Genomic DNA, 21627 nt, shown 5'->3' on the forward strand with positions numbered 1-21627 from the left:
CCTAAGTACCCTCATTCCATTCTAAAGATGGAAAATATGCAAAATACTATTTTTCCAAACCTGACATTTAAAACTGGGTGTGACAGCATATGCCTGTAATCCTAGCAATTAGAAGGCTGAGCAGAATGATGGCATGCGCAAGGTAATAGATAGCTAGATAGATAATATATATGTATACATATAAAGTCCTTTTTAAAAAAAAGAATATAAATTTGTTTTTTCTTTTTTATTATTATCATTTATTATGAATTTGTTCTTAATGTCTCGTCTTAATCCTATCTTTCCTTACTGTTTTGTAGTTTAAACTGAGTACATTCGAATATTCTGTTTATTTTCTTTCTTATTTATCATTTTACCATTATTCAGACTTAAACTATCTTTTCTCCCACTGCTTAGCATTTATACACCGTTGACTGGGATAAAGATAAAACTAAGATCCATGTGATGCCTGATACACCTGATATTTTGCAAGCGAAACAGAATCAGACACTTTACAGTCAGGTAAAGAAAAGCATGCACCTTGATAACATGTTTTGTCTCAAAGGTTACTAAGTTAAAACTGATATAAAAGGCTGTGGTGGCACGTGCCTTTAGTCTAGCACTCAGGAGACAGAGACAGTGGATCTCTGAGTTTGCAGCCAGCCTGATCTACAAAGTGAATTCCAGGATGGCCAGGGCTACACAGAGAAGCCCTGTCTCAAAAAACCAAAACAACCAAACCAAAAACCAAACCAAAACAAAAAACCTGACATAATAGAAAAAAGAACTGCTGTAAATGCTGAAGCGATGGAAGGGAGTCAAGCTCTTCATTCTGGAAGGCTTTCAAGATACTGTCTGGAGCCAGGGCCTCAGCTGCACACCCCAAGGAAGCAGGAGCTACATCTGTTCTTTCTCTATGCTCATTGTGCTTGACTCAAAGTAGAGTTGCCATAAATAATTATTGAAACACAAAACTGCATCAAACAGACATAAGTTTGGCTTTGACATCTGTGAGTTGCTTGCTCCTGTGAAGTCTGGTTCCCTTCCTACTGCAATCAGGACATTAAAAGTACCTGTCCTGTCATGTTGGATTGCCACAAGGAACAAATGACAAAGTCTATAAGGTACACAACACAGTACCCAGCACACAGACTGTCCTAGATCACTATTTTGCTACGGTGATTTTTTTTTTTTTACATAACTCCAACAAATTTGACTAGAACAGCTAGCTCTTGTACTGCAAGAGCTAAAAAGGATTTTATTACTATTATCATGTACGCAGTTGAAATTGTGTGATCTGATTTTTTTTTAATTATCATAACGTCAGTGTTTAAAACAGTGATCCCAGGCTGTTGTTAACTACAGGAAGAAAGGGACCTTATAAACCGGATAGGACAAGATTGTTAGTAGAGGCTGTATTCAAATACACCATTACACCAAAATGAAACCAAGAACAGAGCTGAATTGCATGATGCTGTGCCAGGGCTGAGTCTATGCTAATCAAGCCACTTGCTTGGTCTGTGTGTTCAGAGTCGGGGTAGATGATCTTGGGGCTCTATAGCCATTCTCTACATAATCCTTGCCTTGTCTGCGATTCTCATACAGAAGGCACAGTGCTAATGAGTCTCCTTACTTTTCAGAAATTATATAGACTTGGTTGGGAAGAGGCTCTGAAGAAAGGCTATGATCTCCCGGTTGATGCGATTTCTGTCCAGCTGGCCAAGACATCAAGGGACATCGCTAGTGACGTAAGTGCTGGTGTGGGCAGAAGGATGTATTTTCAGCTGGGTGGGTGATGTAATGTTTGTTACTTTTGAAATGGACTTCTGCTCCTTTACCTCTTTCTACCCTTTTTACTCAGAATCATCTCCCCCACCCTCTCCTTAAACATCAGAGGGGGCTCCCTGCCTCTCCCCCAAACATCAAAGGGGGCTGTTCAGGTCACCTAGTGGGCCAGAGGCCCTCCAAGGCCCATTACAATAAGGTGGTGTTCCAGATATTACAAAGAAACTGGACATTGGCGGGGGGCTTATTTGCCTAAAATTAATATTCCTGTTTTCAATTTGCCTATTTTAGACAAATTCAGGGCAAATAGTAAGTCAACTTTAGCAAGCTGATGTTGATAGTTTTTATCTGTGTATGTCTGAAAATTAGCCATCAGTCACTTTAAGTTAGCCCTTTCTTGCACTGACGTAATTATAAGTTACCTCTAGACACTGAAAGTTCAGAAAGGCTTCCTTTACATTCTGTTGCCTATCTAGAGATCTGGTTAGTAGAAAAATGCCATTTGTGTTCCAAAGGGCAGATTCCTCACGTGGCTAAAAAAGTTGGAACTTTTGGTGACACCCTACACACGGTCCTCACATATACTAAGATTTTATAAGTCATATTGCATTTCCGTATAAATAAATATACTTCATTTGCTAATCCCAAAACCTGACTAGAAGAAATTCAGATTGTCTTGGGTGGGTGAGGTGGCTCTGTGGGTTAAGAAGTTGCAGACAAACCTAAATGTCTGAGTTCAGTCCCACATGTTGGAAGGAGAGTTATCTCCTTCCACAAGTTATCTTGTGGAGTTATCAAGTGGAGTTATCCCCCACAAGTTATCTCCTGATCTCCACATGTAAACCATGACGTGTGTGTGTACCCACACATGTATACACGTGAATAGATAGATAGATAGATAGATAGATAGATAGATAGATAGATAGATAAATAAATAAAATTAACTTGTGGGGGCTGCTTTATCATAACAGTGATTATTGCCAAACCTGACAATCTGAGTTTTATCCTAGTGATCTACATGATGGAAGGAGAAAACGATTCCCACAAGTTATCCTTTGACCTCTACATGTACCGTATGGCACACTCCTCTCTCTCTCCCTCACCCCCCTCTCTCGTGAATGTTTTAATTTTTTTAAATTTTAGCTATGAAAACTTCAAAGAATCTTGATTTTTAGAGACTGAATTACCAAAGTGTCATAGGGGCATACAACTTCTTAAAAATTTAAAATAAACAGTGATTTGCAAGCTGGGCATATGGGCCCATGCCTTTAATTTCAGCACACACAGGAGACAGTGGCAGCAGGCAGACATCTGTTAAGTTTAAAGGCCAGACTGGTCTACATGAGTTTTAGGACAGCCAGAGCTACATAGTAAGACACTGTCTCAAAAAAAAAACGGAAAGTGAACACAACCACAAGATTTGCGTCTACATATAGGCTGAACTAGAAGAGGAGCAAGAGAGCCTAAAAAAAAAAAAAAAAAAAAAAAAAAAAAGAATCTGACAAGAAATTCTAAGAATACAAGGGGACATTCTATGTAATTTAATTATGGTACTCCAAAAATACCAGGAAATAATTTGGACTCTCTCGCTTTCAGATCAAGACCTCATTAAAGTGAACTGAAATAATGGTAAACCTATATGATAAAACAAACTCATTTTCATTTAGAGTTATATGCTAGTGATAGTGTAGCAATATTATAGCAATTGCTATAAGAGTGTAGCAGCCACAATTTCTGAGCAACCCGATGGCCAATAGTTCTTTATTCCTTTCCTTGCAAACCGACTTGAAACTTTACAATTAAATTAGCTACTTGTGAACTTTCCCACCACAGAAGAAACTGTATTCCCTCTCGACTTCAAATGGCTCTAATTTCCGTAGCATTTCGTAAAATTAGAGGTAGGTTTTGAGTGTATAATTTAATACACTTAAACTAATGGAAATTGGAGTTGGAAGATGCAAAGGTTGTTCAGTTCAATCTCTTCCCTGCCATCCTACCTTTCCTTGTGTGTGGTGTGGAGAGAGGATGCTGTGCTTGGATCCAAGGATACTCACAAGCAGAGGACTTCCATGATCTTGAAGAGTGGCTGTTTTCTTGGTTGGCTTGTGTCCAGCTATTAGCAGACTTCTTTATGTTTGTACATACTATTTTTATAATCAGATTTAGGTCTGTGTTCTAGAATATCATAAAGTAGCTTAGTTCTTCTCTTAGTTGACATTTCCTCAAGCATTCCAGTTTCTGTATTCTCCTTTGGTTTTAATTGTATAGCTACATTAGCCTTCTATTAGCAGTTCCTTCTATTTGTGATTTGTTCTGTTTTGTCGTCTTCAAATAGTGTGTCAAATTTTACTGTTTCATTGGTACAGGAGCTCAGGCCAGCTTAAATAAGCTGCTAGTATGTGTTTGCCTATGCTCCATACAGAATTGATGGCTCTGCTTTTTTATAAGCAGTTTTGCCAGGATGTCCATATCAAGGGCTATGTTGGGTAGCTTTTCTATCACTATGACCAGAGCACCACATAGAGACAAGCAAGGAAAGATGGTAGTGTTTTGAGTCATAGTTTCTAATATATTATCTATCCTGGCAAAAGAGGCATGGTGAGCACCCAGTTTCTATCACTGCAAGCCTGAAAGATGAAGATAGGAAAGCTGGCTCTCATCCAGCTTTCTCCTTCTCCCTTTCCATTCAGCCCAGGCCCTCAGTTCCTGGAACTCTGAGATCCATATGCAGAGTGGGTCTTTTTCCTTTAGAGATGCCCTTACACAGTCAGAGGTGTGCCCTCAGTCTTAGATGATTCTATATCCAACCAAGGTGACAGGGCAGATTAACCAGCATAAGGGTATAGTCAACTTAAAGTCCAGAATCACTTAGTATGTATAATCTGAGGCAGCAGAGCCTATGTCTGTTCATTCTACTGCGTGTTCAGTCCCTAACATTACATTAACTGCCATTCACTTGTTAGCAGTGCTGTGTCAGTTAGTAATGTCATGTTCCCCAACTGAATCTTTCTGGATTTTACTTTTGTTACCTTAAATGTACATAATTTTTTTTTTCACCTACCCGCCAAGATGTTGAGCTGTTGTGGAAGTTTGTGTCTAACTAAAACATCAAGATATTCCTATCTGGGCCCAGAAGAAATAAATTCCAATCTAGATAAAGCTATATAACCTGATCATGCAAAAATTCTCTAATCTACATTTTTGCTTGCTCACCAGATCCTACATCTTCATAATTCTTTTTGTGTCATTCAGCCCCTATTTCTTTCTCACAAACATATAACAAGAATCTTGGTAAATGTTATCCTGAAGTCAGCTAACAGTGCTGGCATATATTCCTGCCTTTAGGTGAAACTAATTTCTCATGACAACCTCTCTTGATACTCAGCTATGTTACAATCTTTAGATAGATCTAATTAAATAGGATTTACATAAGGAAGACAACATTTCCTGTGAGGTTAGCTCAGAAATCATTCTTTTACATCTGTTTTGTTTGTTTGGGGTTTTTTTTGGCAAGTATAACAACAAAGCAAGTTGAGTTTAACTTAGCTTTTGTTTATGTTATTTAAAAGACTGTGTTTTCTGATTTCAGTTTAAATATAAACAAGGCTACCGGAAACAACTGGGACACCATATTGGATTCCAGAGTGTGCAAGATGACCCAAAGCTTGTGCTATCAATGAATGTAGCCAAAATGCAGAGTGAAAGAGAGTACAAGAAAGACTTTGAGAAATGGAAAACCAAATACACCAGCCCTGTGGACATGCTAGGTGTGGTGTTGGCCAAAAAGTGCCAGGCCCTGGTCAGTGATGTGGACTACAAGAACTATTTGCATCAGTGGACGTGCCTGCCGGATCAGAATGATGTCATCCAAGCTAAAAAAGTCTATGAGTTGCAAAGTGAGGTCAGCATCTATCAAATTTGGTAGCTTAAAATTACTCCACATATTAATAGACTTTTATTTGAAAAACTGCAATTGGAAAGAGGAATTATCTTTGATCATCTAAACCATACCTTTCTGTAATGGACAGCATCTATTAGTCATGGCGAAGGTGAAAGTGGGATTTTGATGGCTTGTCTTATCCTTTCCTAGAACATGTATAAATCTGACCTTGAGTGGCTAAGAGGCATAGGATGGAGTCCCTTGGGTTCTTTGGAAGCAGAAAAGAACAAGCGGGCTTCAGAAATCATCAGTGAGAAGAAATACCGTCAACCTCCAGACAGAAATAAGTTCACCAGCATCCCCGACGCCATGGATATAGTTCTGGCAAAAACAAACGCGAAAAACAGGAGTGATGTGAGTATTTCTCTAGAAATGGATGGAATAGGTTACAGTGCTTGCTACTGGCAGTTAGTAGCATCTGCTTAGTAAATGAGTAAAACAGGAACACCACCTCATCACGTTTAGTATGACATCATGTTCTATATTGGTTTGAGCTATTTGAATTGTCAACTACTTTACACTAAATAATTAAGTATGGTTTATTGTCAGTTCAACCAAGTTTCCTTACTTAGCTAGACTATAATAAAAACAATGTTGAATTTTTTTTTCTTTCAAGGACCTAGGTATTTTTGATTGGGACAGAGTGTGGAAAGAGGAGCAATGCTGGGAGTCTTACACAGCAGAAATGTTATAAAGAAGCAAGTTTGGGGTTTGTTGTTGTTGTTGTTTACCACAGAGCCATGTCTCCCATAAAAGGATATATTTTCTAAGGATAGTTGCCTAGCATGCATGAGGCCGTAGGTCCAATTCTCAGTATCAAAAAGTATGCTTTATTTTACAAAATGATTATGCTGCATTTGGTCTAGCTGAATCAAGACTATGCAATAATTCCGTAGCATAGTAAATATATGTTCTGCTCCTCACCAGCACGGACGGCGGTGCTTGGCATAGACTAGGCACTTAACAAGTGCTAATTGGATGAGATAAGCAGAAGCAGCTATGTGAAATATTTTTATACAGAGAAGAAGGCAGACACTGTTGCTACTCAGCCTAAGCTCGACCATTCTAAGATGCTCAGTCGAGGGTGGTGGGACTCTGGAATACTCAAGGAAGCCTGAGTAGATGCTAATGATAACTGTGTAGGTCCTAAGAGGCTCTTTGTACACTGTGTTCATGTGGTCTCCATTTTCAATGACGTATTAGTTCTCACCTGATACATAAGGCTGTGTTTTACAACTGATAACTAACCTCCTCTCCTCCTAGCCGAACACAGACAACAATTTTGTTTTCCAAAAGCTGTAACAGACACAAGCCTGCCAGTCTCTTTCTGGATCAATCTCCATTTCTTCTTCTTCTTCTTCTTCTTCTTCTTCTTCTTCTTCTTCTTCTTCCTCCTCCTCCTCCTCCTCCTCCTCCTCCTCCTCTTCCTTCTTCTCTTCTTCTTCTTCTTCTTCTTCTTCTTCTTCTCCTTCTCCTTCTCCTTCTTCCTCCTCTTCCTCCTCCTCCTCCTTTTTTGTCTTTGTGATCTATTTGACTACAAAAGGTAGACAAACAATCAAGTACATTTTAAGTTTCATTTTATTTTGGTTTTGGTTTGTTTCCCTAAACTTTGCCCATTTCTTAGAATTTTAATTTCTTTGAAAGAAAGAAAAAAACAAATTCTGAACCAAGATGATAAGCAAGGGAAAAGATTAGACCATAAAGCTGACCAGTCCATGTCATAGTTGCTGGGATGCTAACATAGCAAGTCCGTCAGAGCTTTGCACAGCCAAGCAGTAGCCAGACCAGATAGGGTCCTTGAGCCTCCTCTTTTGAATGTACTGATCTAAATAATATGAGCACTCATTGTGCATTTTGTGGGATCAAGGAGGCATATAATGTTGAAAATTTATCAGGTTTAGTGGTTCTCAACTGGGATACTTTTGCCCCCTGTAAGAAATTCTGACAGTATGTAGAAAGTTTTTTTCTCGTGGCTTTTCCCAACTTGGAGGTGATGTGCTGCTGGCCTCTAGTGGATAGGAAGCAGACATGGCTCCTAAAAATCCCACAAGACGCAAGACTACAATCAAGAGCCACCAATCGTGTAACACCAACGATCATGAGGACCAGAAAGATTATTGAAGAACTTGAGAAAAACATATATTACTATCAATGAGCCTTTTCCAGTTTGGTCCTGAAGGCCTAATTAACTTCCCGGGGTCATCTGCATGATAGAAAGTATATTCATACAGAAAAGTAGCAAAACCCTTTGAATGCCCCATCCTGCACATCTTAAAGGGAACCTGACAAATGTAAGGAATTACTGAATCCTTGAAAGTGTTTATGCTGGAGGGCTGGTGAGATGGATCGGTGATCCTGGAGGCCACGTGGTGAACGAGAAGCCACTCCGCAAGCTGTCCTCTTGCCTCCATGTGCGAGCCCTGGCATCTAATCCCTACACACACACATACACACACGAAGTAAATATTTAAAAAAATCAATATTTATTCAGTTTTACTACTAATAACCTTTGTAGTGAAAGAAAAATATTTCCCCTGGCTGACGATGCAATCCGAGGTCACACATTGCATTTATTCTTACTCTGAACTATTTCCTCACTACCTTTCTGTCTTCTGAGTCTTTGATGTTTATGGCAGGTGCGGTTCCTCCTTTGCCTTGAGTTTTCCAGGGTATCCTCACAATGGTTCAGATCATGTCTTTTCAAGAGGAAGCCACACACTGTCTTCCTCGGGCCTCCTGAGGGGAAGTTGTCTTAGGCCTGATCATTAGAACTTTTATCACATGCTTAAAGTGATATTGCCAAATTCTTCAGTTATTGACTTAAGCATTTTATCTCTTGAAAAAAACATTTAAAGACAGAGTCTCCCTGTGTATTCCTGGGTGACTCCAAACTCTCTGAGATGCCTGCCTCTGCCTCTCAAGTGCCAGGATCAAAGGTGTGCGCTACCACATTTGGCAAAATATCATCCATGCACCAAGAGTGGGGTTCAAAACTTGTAATTGATAAATTTCTTGTTGATAAGTTTGATACTGTGTAAATATCCTATTTTTTTCTTCTCATGGTCTTCTGTTGAAGATAGACATGAAGATGGTTTTAGCATAGCCAAGAGAGTCTGATAAATTTTTAAACTGTCCTTTTTGGGACTCCCAAATTCTCCATCAATTTACTTATCCTCCAAAATATTTGTATAACTATAAATAGTAAACCAAATGAGAACTAAGATTCCCTAATTCCTAGGCATGATTTGAATAGACCATCTTTTGATAAGGCAGTTAAACACTAAGGGGGATTTTGATGGCCAAAAGAATGGAAATGCTATTCTATTTGAATACTATCAATAAAGTTTTTATTTCCTATATTGTTTTCCATAGAAAGTAATATCTGTAACTTCAAAAAGGTGATCCATAATCTATATTTTGAAAGGTAGTTGTATATCAGATAGGAAAATGATGCCTATTCTCTGCTTCTATTGCCGTCTTGTTATCAACGTTCAATGCATATGAACTTGATAAACCCATCTAAAGCCCAGTGTTGACTCTGAAGCTGACAATATCATTGATAAAACTGTCGTTTCTCGTTTTAGAGACTTTACAGAGAAGCTTGGGACAAGGACAAGACTCAGATCCACATCATGCCTGACACTCCTGACATCATTCTGGCTAAGGCGAACTTAATCAATACAAGTGATGTGAGTTTCCAAGTGTGCCTTTTCCGAAAGCTCTGCTAATCACTCCCATGTCAGCGAAGATGTCTGAAAGTTCTTTTGAATTCCCTAGTCCTTTTAATTAGCAGACTAAGAGTGACTCCGAGTCCTTATTTGGTGGGATTTGCACATGCGGTGTTGGCGCTCCCTACCTCGAGCAGCATTAGGGCATAGATCACTCTATTTTTGCATTTTCTTATTGCAAGTGCTATCATAATGAAGTGTTTATACCATTCGCACTCTCTCCTGTGCCGGCAGAAACAGTTCTTACTGGATCTGCATTGCTTACAATGTTTTGTGCTTGACAAATAGGCAATGGGATTCTGGGCAAAACTACATTTGCATATATTCTGAATTATTCAGTTATGTCACAACTGAATGAACAAATTATAAACACATAAGTTTTTAAATTCAGTAAAGTCTTTCTATATATATATATATAATTTATGAAGGACCATTTTGCCTCCAGGGTCAGTCTTTCTTTCAGTGGCTCTGTGAAATGAGGTAGATACTGACTCTTGATGCACTAACTAATGAAGGGATAACCCCTCGCTGTGTCTTTTCCCATGGGAAGAATAAGACTGAAAGGCTTTCTCTTCCTATAGTAACATTAACTGGAAAATACCACCAAAATGATAATTCATCTTTCTGTCACTTAGCTTCTGTTGCACTCTCTAAAGTTCTTCGGAAGAGCTAACATTTAATTTTGTGTCTTTGGTAGTCAAAGAGCTTTAAAGTTTAAGGATCATTAGCAATTCATAGACATACTGTCCAGTTACATTGGAGTGGTCTAGAGCACAGACTATTTTCATGGACTCTAAGTATGAAGTACATTGGCTTCGTTATTCTGCTTATCCATTATACTGTTTATGGAGTGGTTTTCCCAGAGTGATTGTCTTCATCTCTCAACAGAAACTCTACAGAATGGGTTATGAGGAGCTGAAGAAAAAAGGTTACGATCTTCCTGTTGATGCCATTCCGATCAAAGCAGCGAAAGCATCCCGGGAGATTGCCAGTGAAGTAAGATGTTATGTCCTGTAAATAGTGATTTGATTGCAATGGGGGTAATTTTAAACTGAACAAAAATCATCTAAGGGATTGCAAAGTAAAACGGAGTGATAATCCCAGGCATGCAGAGTAGGGTAAGGGTAAGTCCAAAGGTCAGTTTATTGTGTATAAGATTTGTGGCTGAATTTAGCCTTTAATCTTATCAAAAACTGGAAATCTGTAGCTCTACAGGCTTAGCAAGACTTTTAGAATTAATAGGTTTTGAAAATTGCTGCAAAGGTGGCAACGAAAGTTATTTTTTTAAAGGAATGAGGTATGCTTTTGTTCCTTCAGTACAAATACAAAGACGGCTACCGGAAGCAGCTGGGCCACCACATTGGAGCCCGGAACATCAAGGATGACCCCAAGATGATGTGGTCCATGCACGTGGCCAAGATCCAGAGTGACAGGGAGTACAAGAAGGACTTTGAGAAATGGAAGACCAAGTTCAGCAGCCCAGTGGACATGCTGGGGGTGGTGCTGGCCAAGAAGTGCCAGACGCTGGTGAGCGACACGGACTATAGGAACTACCTACACCAGTGGACATGCCTGCCTGACCAGAACGACGTCATCCATGCCCGGCAGGCCTACGACCTCCAGAGTGATGTGAGTCTATGGTTTTCCTTTGTTCCTGTGAAACATTCTATTCCCTTTCCTAACGCCCAAGCTCCGCCTAGGAATCCCAGCAGCATGATTCTTCAAAGAAAGAGTCTATAGTGAAATATTCTGGATAGCTGATCTAGGCAATGAAGAATTGAGTCATTCTCTACACTTTTCTCTCACTTTGCAAAACATGCTTCTAATCTGAGCATTTCGTTAAACTTCCGAAATTATCCAGGAAGCCAAATCTTAAATATTACAAACACATCTGTGTCATGTAACAGCACATAAACTCCTATCCCCTTGTGGATAAATGCTTATATTTGTGGCTTGTCACTTGAAATTGCAGAATCTGTACAAGGCTGATCTTCAGTGGCTGAAAGGCATTGGCTGGATACCCGCTGGTTCCCTGGAAGATGAGAAAAACAAACGAGCCACTCAGATCCTGAGTGACCATGTTTACCGTCAGCACCCAGATAAATTCAAGTTTTCCAGCCTCATGGACTCCATTCCAATGGTTTTGGCAAAAAATAATGCTATAACCATGAACCATGTAAGTCATGTAACTGTTTCTGGTAGAAGCTGGCAACATTGTTTCTGTAGAAAGAAAAAATCACTTTCTGTTCTTCTCCATAACATTTAAGTGTCTCTGAAGGAAATGTACTTCTTACTGACAGAGACATTGAAAGCTGAATGCATTACAAGAATTGACTCACAAAGCATGGTTTCAAAGTGTTCATTAGTGACCTGTCGTCTTGTCGTTCTTAGCACCTCTATACAGAAGCCTGGAATAAGGATAAAACCACCGTCCACATTATGCCTGATACCCCTGAAGTTATATTGGCTAAACAAAACAAAATAAATTACAGTGAGGTAAGCATTTATAGTATGTGATATATTTCCCTTACATTACACTTTGTAAGTCAAACTTACAATTATTTACGGCTGTTGCAGAAATTATATAAGCTTGGCCTGGAAGAAGCCAAGAGGAAAGGCTACGACATGCGGCTCGATGCCATTCCTATCAAGGCAGCCAAGGCCTCCAGAGACATTGCCAGTGATGTAAGTACATCCCAGGGAGTCAGGTATGCCTGGGAAGTCCTCAGGTCCGCTTCGGCTCCAGGATCCCTTTGTGTCTCTTAGATTTACACTGGAGCAAGCTATAAAGTTAAAACTGTTGCTGGTAGTTTATGGCATCAGCAAATAGCTTAAAATAAGGATAGTGAACTTGTGGCTTTGAGCTATGCATCAGCTGTAAGAATGAGCATTTCACAGTACATGCACTGCAGGCTGAACCAAAGTGCTACACCATTAACTGAAGATGGGATCGTTTTTCTTTTTACTTCTCCACATGATGTATTTCTTACGCTTACAATGCTTTTTCTTTTGTTGTTGGAGTTCTTCAAAACTTAATCCATGCTGGATGAACTAATGTATCTAGGCAGATCGGACACATCACTCAAAAGTCCAGCCATCCACATGGGCCTTGAGTTTGTCTCGGCCTCCAGTGCCTGGCCACAGATTGTTTACTCTCTTTATTACACGATAGTGGGTTACACACAGCCAATTCCAAAGCAGCATGCACATATGCTTGGTCACTTCCGCATGCTCTGCTAATATCCCCTTTTTCATTCTTTGCCTTATTTAAAAGATGCTCACATTGCTAAAATGTTTTATTCATGCTTTTGTCCTTGAGTCAAAAACTACATTGTTATTTTGTTTCCAAAATAAAGAAAATGATTATCACATTTAAAAACAACTGAGCAACATAACAGAGTTTAATATTAATATTTAACATGTAATGACATGCCCACTAAAATTAAAACACGTGTTCATAAAGAATTTTTAGTGACATAGAAAAATGCTTATATAATAACTATAAAAGCAGGCAAAACCCATAAACTTATGACTCATATTCTAATTATATTCTTTCACACATATACACCACAAAGAGCCCTGTGTAGTAAAATAATATATTTGTGTTCTTTTTTTTTAGGTTTTGCTTATTTTTACATAATACAAAATACATATATTACATATTCAAAGGAAATCATTATGTTTAATGAACAAAACAATTTTGTCCTAGTGGATGTATTTTTCTAAAGGTCAAAGCAGACAACCAGCTTTTCTTTTCTTCTTGTAGTTCAAATATAAGGAGGGCTACCGGAAGCAGCTGGGCCATCACATTGGTGCCCGCGCTATACACGATGACCCCAAGATGATGTGGTCCATGCACGTGGCCAAGATCCAGAGTGACAGGGAGTACAAGAAGGACTTTGAGAAATGGAAGACCAAGTTCAGCAGCCCAGTGGACATGCTGGGGGTGGTGCTGGCCAAGAAGTGCCAGACGCTGGTGAGCGACACGGACTACAGGAACTACCTACACCAATGGACGTGCCTGCCTGACCAGAACGACGTCATCCATGCCCGGCAGGCCTACGACCTCCAGAGCGATGTGAGTACTGATGATTATGGATAACAGTGAGTTTATCGCACCGAAGAAGGTTTAAATAGGTGGTCCAGAGTTCACCTGTGCCTGCAAGTGTGTGAAGGGATAGCTTGCCTCCTCTCCTTTTGAATGCCAATCCTTAGCAGTCACACGAAATGAAGTGGTATTCTGAACCTGTTATCTATTTCAGTATAGTTTTAAGAGTCTTCTAACTTGATTTTATATCTTTTGTCTAAAGATGCATTCCCATTGTGGAAATAAATATTGACTGACTGTTTTTGTCAACAGAATATGTACAAGTCTGATCTCCAGTGGATGAGAGGCATTGGCTGGGTGCCCATTGGCTCTCTGGATGTGGAAAAATGCAAAAGGGCCACTGAAATCTTGAGCGACAAAATCTACCGTCAGCCCCCCGACAAATTCAAGTTTACCAGTGTGACTGATTCTCTGGAGCAAGTATTAGCCAAGAATAATGCCATCACTATGAACAAGGTGAGAGGTCAGAGCTCAGGGAAGCCACATGGGGCTGCTGAAGCTGAATCCAAGAACAGGAACATGGTTAAGAAAAGTTTTACACAAGACAGTTCTATTTTTTATCATTTCCTATTTCTCTAATATGGTATTCAGATTTTACTATTGGCTTGTTAGTATATCTTGGTTTTGATAAAATGGCCTATTTTGGGGAAAAATAATCATTGCCTAGAAATACTTATTCTTACTTTCCTTTTAGTTTGTACATGTTTTCAGATTATCAGAATATATATTATAAATATATATCCCACTATGAGAAGTATATAATATAAAATTTAAGTAAAATACCGTAACCTTGTCTCCTTTGTTCATAAGTTCTCTATGGTCTTGAAATTCCTGTTGGCACTGGTGTTTTTTCTGATGAGTGTGTATCTCCTTTGACAGCGTTTGTACACAGAAGCCTGGGACAAAGACAAGACGCAGATCCACATAATGCCAGACACACCAGAAATCATGTTGGCGAGAATGAATAAAGTCAACTACAGTGAGGTGAGAGTTAGATGCCAGTCCTCAAGCGTCTGTACTGTTCTTTACTTCAATCGATCGTTCCGTGCTGATAGAATGATAAGTGGCAGCTTTGTAAAGAATCACCTTTTCTCAATTCATGAGAAAGGCAACGATTGAATTTCTCAATCACTATCGTAAATGCTTAACTTTCAGATGAGCAACCATTTACGGTAATGCAATTTTTGCATTAATTACAAGAATTAATGATTCTAACAGATTCTAACAATAATTGTAAGATGAAGTACAACATTTTCTTTTTTTCTTTAAAGCATTCTGTTTTATGTGTGTGGATGTTTTGTCTGCAAATATATCAATTCACCGTGTGCATGACTGGTGCCCACAGAGGCCAGAAGAGGATGTTGGATATCCTGGAACTGGTGTTCCAGCTGGTCAACTGATGGCTGTGAGCCACTTTATGTGTGCTGGGAATTGAACCCAGGACCTTTGGAAGAGTAGTCAGTACTCTTAACCACTAAGCCAACTCTCTAGCCTGGTTCTCAAAGGTTGCAACCCCTTTGAGGGTCAAATGTTCCTGCCACAAGAGTCACCTAAGACCATCTGCATATCAGATATTTCTATTATGGCTCATAACAGTAGCAAAACTATAGTTATGAAATTGCAACAAAAATAATTTGATAACAACATAAGGAACTGTATTAAGGGGTCACAGCATTAGGAAAGTTGAGAACCATTGCTTGGGCCCCTCTTTTATTAACTTTAAAAGTGAAGTAATTAAAAACAGAATATATGTCTCCCCTTAGCGCTGGTGCAAAGCCTCATAAATATATTTTCTATGTCTAGTATATTGCTCTTAAATTCTGGTGTAGTGTTAAAACTTATGATTTCTAAAGTATAAGAATAAAACCAAGGTCTAAAAATCCCAGAACCATCTGACAGGAAACTGTGCCAGGTTGATACAGGAATGAGCCTGTTTCTTTTGTATCTGGTAAGCACGAGATCATGTGTCCCTGCTTTAGAATCTGTGTCTTAGGTAGAGAGAGAGGTCAGTCCCCTCACCAGGAGAGAGACCCCACACACAAGATTGTGCCACCTTTGCTTAAGAATTCCCCCATGACAAGGAGCTTGTTTCATAAGTCAATCCATTTGTTCTGGAAATTTCCATTTGAAAAAAATGTTTCTCTTATATTTCTCTCTGAAAGTCCCCCAATGTCCTCTGAAGTTGGCAGTACCAGCCTGTACACAGACATAGAGATACTCACCACTGTGCTTCCCTGCCAGCCCCTCTCCCCAGGTCCTTTGTAAGCTTAACATCCCCACAACCCTGGAATCCCTTCAGCTGCTCAGATGTGGCTCTGAGCTAAATGAAATACCATAAGTGAGTTATGGTCAGGACTGCTGGTTTTCATCTCTCTGACCTGTGGCCCACATTTCTGTACCCTGCTGGGGCACACTGGCTGCTCTTGAATCCTCTGAGACTCTGAGGCCTTTCACAAGAGCTAAAGTTAAGCTGGGTTCCCCGCTAGGCTGCGTGTGTGCATTTGTAATTAAATCTAGCTCACAGATTGACATTTATCCCCGTGTAATTTCTTCCTGTTAGACCGAGGCTACAGGTTTAAGCCCAGAGAGATCTTTGTGAATCTAAGATCTTGACAGAGGTCTATTACCCTTTTCCTCTGAGCTTTGTGCCATCAGCAAGTTGAATACCATTTCTCTGACAGGACAGATCAATAGACTATTACCCTTCTGCACAATGTAACTTTGAGACTTTAGACAGAATCATATGTCTAAAGTCATTTTATTTGGGGAAGGAAGACTGTAGTTGTAGTGCTTATATAAACAGCTCTTAATTGTCATTCAAACTAAACATATCCAGCTGGAATTTTTGAGTCTGTATTTCTGGGTAGGGCCATGTTGCCGGTCAAGCATGGCAGGAAGAACTCCCTTGCCTGAGTGCCTAGCCCACCTAGTGTCCTTCCTCGGCATTTTCTCTCCCAAATCACTTCTGTTCTTTTCTGTTTTTATCTTAGTTTAAGATGGGAAAACACAATGTAAAAATATATCGTGTCATTTGCCCTCTAAGGTTTTTCTTGATCTCTATAGAAGTAAGCAACAAAGTGTGCCCTGCCCCCACCAGTACTGGAGACTGAATTCAGTGCCTCCGGTGCTGGCAAGCACCTTGCCGCGGAGTTGTAGCCCTAGCCCTGAGTGCCACATTCTTTTTCTTAACTGCAAGTGTTCTGTCCCGACTCCAGAATCTTTTTGGTCCATGTCTGACATCCCTCGCTGGTAGCTCATCCCACTCCTTCGTATGTTCTCTCTTCCCCTGACCACCAGCTTCCATAGGCTACCAGTCTGTGGACTCCTAGCTTATCATTCAAGGTACAGCCCAGGGCAGCCCTCTGCAGAAACCTTCTTCGTTCTTAGATCGCAGTAGATAACTGCTTCCTGGAATGCTGTTGTCTCTGTGGTTGGCCTCTGTGGTTAAATTGCCTACTGTGGTTTGGCTTCTCAGCAGTGGGTCCCCTAAGTTATCAGGCTCTCATCACTTCTCCTCATCTTAATCTGTGCCAAATACAGAGCATAGTCACAGGCACAAAGTCAGGCCAAGTACACTGAGTTAATGTCCATGAACAACAGTTCATCTACATGTTTCTACCTTAGGCCATTAGCTTGATTTCTCTGGAAACATCTTACATGTATATTTGTTTATTTAATCCATTGTAAAATGTTAAAATAATCAACTGTAATATTCTTCATAGGTATTTTCTTTGCTGCAAAAGATGAAGTCTTGAAACTCAGAAATCATATTATATAATAAGCACTATATGGCGAGGTTTATGAATAAATTAAATCTTCTATTAGTTTTTAGATATGAACACCAACATCTAACCAATTTTTTTTTTCTTTTGGGTGATGGCCCAAATTTAGAGTCTGTATAAACTCGCCAATGAAGAAGCAAAGAAAAAAGGCTATGACTTACGAAGTGATGCCATCCCTATCGTGGCGGCTAAGGCCTCCAGAGACATCGCCAGTGACGTAAGCTATCAATCTTCATCCCATCCCTTCCCTGCTTGCATAGCATGGTGTGGCATTTTCATGGAACTGAAGCTTCATTTAGAAAGTACTTCCCATAGGGTATGCATGGTGGCGTGTGCTTATAAAGCATTTAGGAGACTAAGGCAGGAAGCATGCCCTCGTCAGCCTCAACTATGTCACAAGGAGGAGACTAGCCAGAGGCTCAAACCAGTGCATCCTAGTGTTTCTATTGCTGTGACAAAACAGCTCAAATCAAAAAGCAACTTGGAGATGAAAAGGGTTTATTTCACTTACACTTCCATATCACTTTTCATCGCTGAAGGTATCACTTTTCATCACTGAAGGAAGTCAGTCAGGAGTTCAAACAGGGCAAGGACCTGGAGGTAGGAGCTGATACAAAAGTCATGGAGGGGTGCTGCTTACTGGCTTGCTCTTCATGGCTTGCTCAGCCTGCTTTCTTACAGAACCCAGGGCCACCAACAAAGGGACGGTCACATCCACAATGGACTGCCTCTCCCCCTCACCCCCATCAATCACTAATTAAGAAAATGCCCTACAGCGAGGTCTTAGGAATCTTCTCAATTCAGGTTCCCTCCTTTCAGATAACTCTAGCTGTGTCCAGTTGACATAAAGCGAGTCAGGACACAGTGTGTTTCTCAAACAAAAAAAAAAAATTCTCTTCTTTGTATGAAATTTTTCAGAAACCTGGTTTTGGAGAGAATGAGAAACTTGGTATTTGTGAAAGGGTTTGTGTTCCCAGAAAGAAAAAGAAAATTACTTCCCAGGAACAGAGCTTGAGAAAATGCTAGAGCAGAGCTGCAGGCTTGGAGAAGTTTATTTAAGAGTAACCATACACTCAGAGGAAAACCTACAGTGACACTCACAAGCCTGAATTCTGTTGAGGATCGAGGTCTAGCTTTATGTGGCATTCTAATGTACAGTATCTAAAAATGCATGCACCGGTTGATGTTACAACACACCCTTGTCAGATTATGAGGAGAAAGCATTTACCAGCACCAGCTGGAGGCGCCTAGCTCAGGCTTATGTCTTACTTATAAATCCTGGCTATGCTATCCCTGCCCCATCCCAGGATAAAACCATCCTGCTTTCCTGGTGCCTTCCAGATTTTGAGGAATGGATACCTACTGTGAATATCAAGGCTCATTGTTAACAAATATGGTGATAGACTTTTTTTTTTCCTATTTCTTTTTTTTTTATTTTAAAATTTTTTTAAATTTTTTTCTTCGCAATTTATTCATTATATATCCTGATTGAAGCCCCCTCCCTCAACTCCCTCCAGGCTCACCCTCCTTCCCTCACCATCCCCTTCCCCTAGTCCACTTAAAGGGGACGTTCTCTATTGTTGCCATCTGCCCATAGCTTGTTAAGTCCATCAGGACTGCCTGGATCCATCCTCTTCCTCCCTGGCCTGGCAAGGCTGCATCATCAGGGGCGAGTGATCTGAGAGCAGTCAGCTGAGTTCGTGATAGAGGCAGGCCCTGCTCTCCTCACTCAGAGATCCACATGGAGACTGAGCTGCCAATCAGCCACATCTTAAGAAGGGGTCTAGGTCTTTTTTATCCATGGTCCTCTGTTGGTCCATCAGTCTCTGCAGGACCCCCTGGGCTCAGATCTTTTAGTTTTGTCAGTCAAGCGTGGGGCTCCTGACCCCTCCATGTCCCTCTATTCCCAAACCTCTCTTCTTCCATAAGACTCCCTGCACTCTGCCCAAAGTTTGGCCTTGAGTCTCAGCATCTGCTTCAATCACCATAGTAAAGACAATATACAGCAAGCCTATAGTCAACATCAAACTAAACCGAGAGAAACTTAAATCAATCCCACTGAAATCAGGGATAATGCAAGGCTGCCCACTCTTTCCTTATCTCTTCAACATAGTTCTTGAAGTTCTTCCTAGTGCAATAAGACAATTAAAGGAGATCAAGGGGACTTGAATCAGAAAGGAAGAAGTCAGAGTATCACTATTTGCAGATGATATGATAGTGTACATGAGTGACCCCAAAAAAGTCTACCGGGGAACTCCTACAGCTGAGAAACACCTTCAGCAAAGTGGCTAGATACAAAATCACCTCAAAAAATTAGTAGCCCTCCTGTATACAAAAGACAAATGGGCTAAGAAAGGAGTTAGGGAAACAACACCCTTCATAATACCCATTGAAAAACATAAAGTATCTTGGTGTAACTCTAACCAAGCAAGTCAAAGACTTGTATGAAAAAAACTTCAAGTCTTATTATGATTGTCTGTCTTAATTACTGTGTTTAGAGTAACAGTCCTTAAAGAAAACAGTTTTGCTCTTACCCTACATGTGTACAAGTTGTAAAGGTGACATACTTTGAAACTGTGAGGTAGGTTTAACTTTAACATTACATTAGGACCTACCAAATGCATGCTCACATTCTCAAATGTGCTCTCTTGCTGAATAATGTACATGCATTCCAACTGCTACTTTATCTTGAGCTACTATGCAACAGGACTGTCATGATCTTCATTAACAAAATGTTTCGGTGTCTGGTGATTACAATAAATTACCTGTATCCATTCTTTAAAACAAAAAACAAAAAAACAAAAAACTTCAAGTCTTTGAAGAAAGACATAGAAGAAGACTGTTTTTTATACTAGGAGGGGCTCACTTTATTTTTTATATATAAGCCCCCTCCATGCCAGCAATAATAAATAATTAAATAGTAATTTTTAAGAAACCTACTAAGAGCTTTCTAGCATAAGCTTCAGATTCTACCCAAATGTGGTAAAGGCTGCCTTTGTCTCCATTTTGTGAATTATTCAAACAGCTTTCCTGAAATCAGTCTTAATAAATGGTGAAGTTTAAACTAAACAAATCCATTCCTTCCCGTGATGGCATACCTCTTCCCACTGATTCATCTGTAATTTCTAACTCAATCATGTTTAAAATTGGAAACATGTACTGGAGGTGACTGGCCTAGGCCCCACACTGAAGTCATTGAACTTGCGATAAGAAAAAAAAAATACTGTTAACGCATGTGAAAATAGAACACAGTGGCCTTAAGCATACTCTTAAACAGTCAGGTTGCTATAGCAACTTTACCAAGGTAAGCAGTCTTTGTGAAAATGATAGAAATTTGCTAATAACACTGGATGTGTGAATCTGGTATGGACTATCTCCTTTGTTGCACAAGCCAGACACTTTCTGGCTTCATAAACACATGATGCTCCCGAATGCATTCCTTTCCTGCCATACTTTCAGTGTGTAGGACCCACTCGTTCAAGAGGCCTCATCCTGACTCCTATGAGTTACCCGCCCCAGTGTGTGTGCTTTCAGCCTTCAGGACTGTGTCTTAGTGCCAGGCCGTAGGTTGCTTGAGGTAACCTATGTATGTTGTGTGGAATCTATCTCCATCACCACATCAACAAACAGTCTCAAAGGTAAAGGGTGCTGACTAGAGTCAGTGCTCATCAGCTAAATTCAGTTCAACTATGATGAAACTAACATGATTTTATACAAACATCAAAGTGTTTATAGTAGAAGGCTGATTTGTGAATTTTCATTTCAGTACAAATACAAAGATGGCTACCGGAAACAGCTGGGCCACCACATTGGAGCCCGGAACATCAAGGATGACCCTAAGATGATGTGGTCCATGCATGTGGCCAAGATCCAGAGTGACAGGGAGTACAAGAAGGACTTTGAGAAATGGAAGACCAAGTTCAGCAGCCCAGTGGACATGCTGGGGGTGGTGCTGGCCAAGAAGTGCCAGACGCTGGTGAGCGACACGGACTACAGGAACTACCTACACCAGTGGACGTGCCTGCCTGACCAGAATGACGTCATCCATGCCCGGCAGGCCTACGACCTCCAGAGCGATGTGAGTATGCTATCTGTAAAAGGGCCTCCAAGCTATATGAAAAGGTTAGCCCTTAGGCATAACCCATGGGCCTATTCAAGCTACTGTCTGTTGGTTGGTAAATGACATCTTTATAAGAAAATGCCACTTCCTAACTAGACTTAATTTTAAAAAGACAAGACCATAATTAAGCAATGTGTAAAGCAAGGATCTACAAAAGGAAAATATTTCCTTATATTCTTTAGGAA

At 40.1% G+C, this 21627-nt stretch overlaps 1 protein-coding gene across 1 annotated transcript in view; it reads left to right on the plus strand.

Moving 5' to 3' along the window:
* Neb (nebulin) overlaps positions 1-21627 on the plus strand; it is a 192214-nt gene that overhangs the window by 64244 nt on the left and 106343 nt on the right. The window contains exons 49-62 of the mRNA XM_055600265.1: positions 397-501; positions 1620-1727; positions 5354-5665; positions 5855-6058; positions 9289-9393; positions 10321-10428; positions 10750-11061; positions 11405-11608; positions 11824-11928; positions 12010-12117; positions 13199-13510; positions 13793-13996; positions 14420-14524; positions 17432-17539. Of these exons, the coding sequence (XP_055456240.1) occupies positions 397-501; positions 1620-1727; positions 5354-5665; positions 5855-6058; positions 9289-9393; positions 10321-10428; positions 10750-11061; positions 11405-11608; positions 11824-11928; positions 12010-12117; positions 13199-13510; positions 13793-13996; positions 14420-14524; positions 17432-17539 (2400 nt within the window). The remainder of the gene's footprint in view (positions 1-396; positions 502-1619; positions 1728-5353; positions 5666-5854; positions 6059-9288; positions 9394-10320; positions 10429-10749; positions 11062-11404; positions 11609-11823; positions 11929-12009; positions 12118-13198; positions 13511-13792; positions 13997-14419; positions 14525-17431; positions 17540-21627) is intronic.

This window comes from Psammomys obesus, unplaced genomic scaffold, assembly GCF_907164565.1.
Source record: "Psammomys obesus unplaced genomic scaffold, mPsaObe1.curated_primary_1811, whole genome shotgun sequence".
Classification (NCBI taxonomy): domain Eukaryota; kingdom Metazoa; phylum Chordata; class Mammalia; order Rodentia; family Muridae; genus Psammomys; species Psammomys obesus.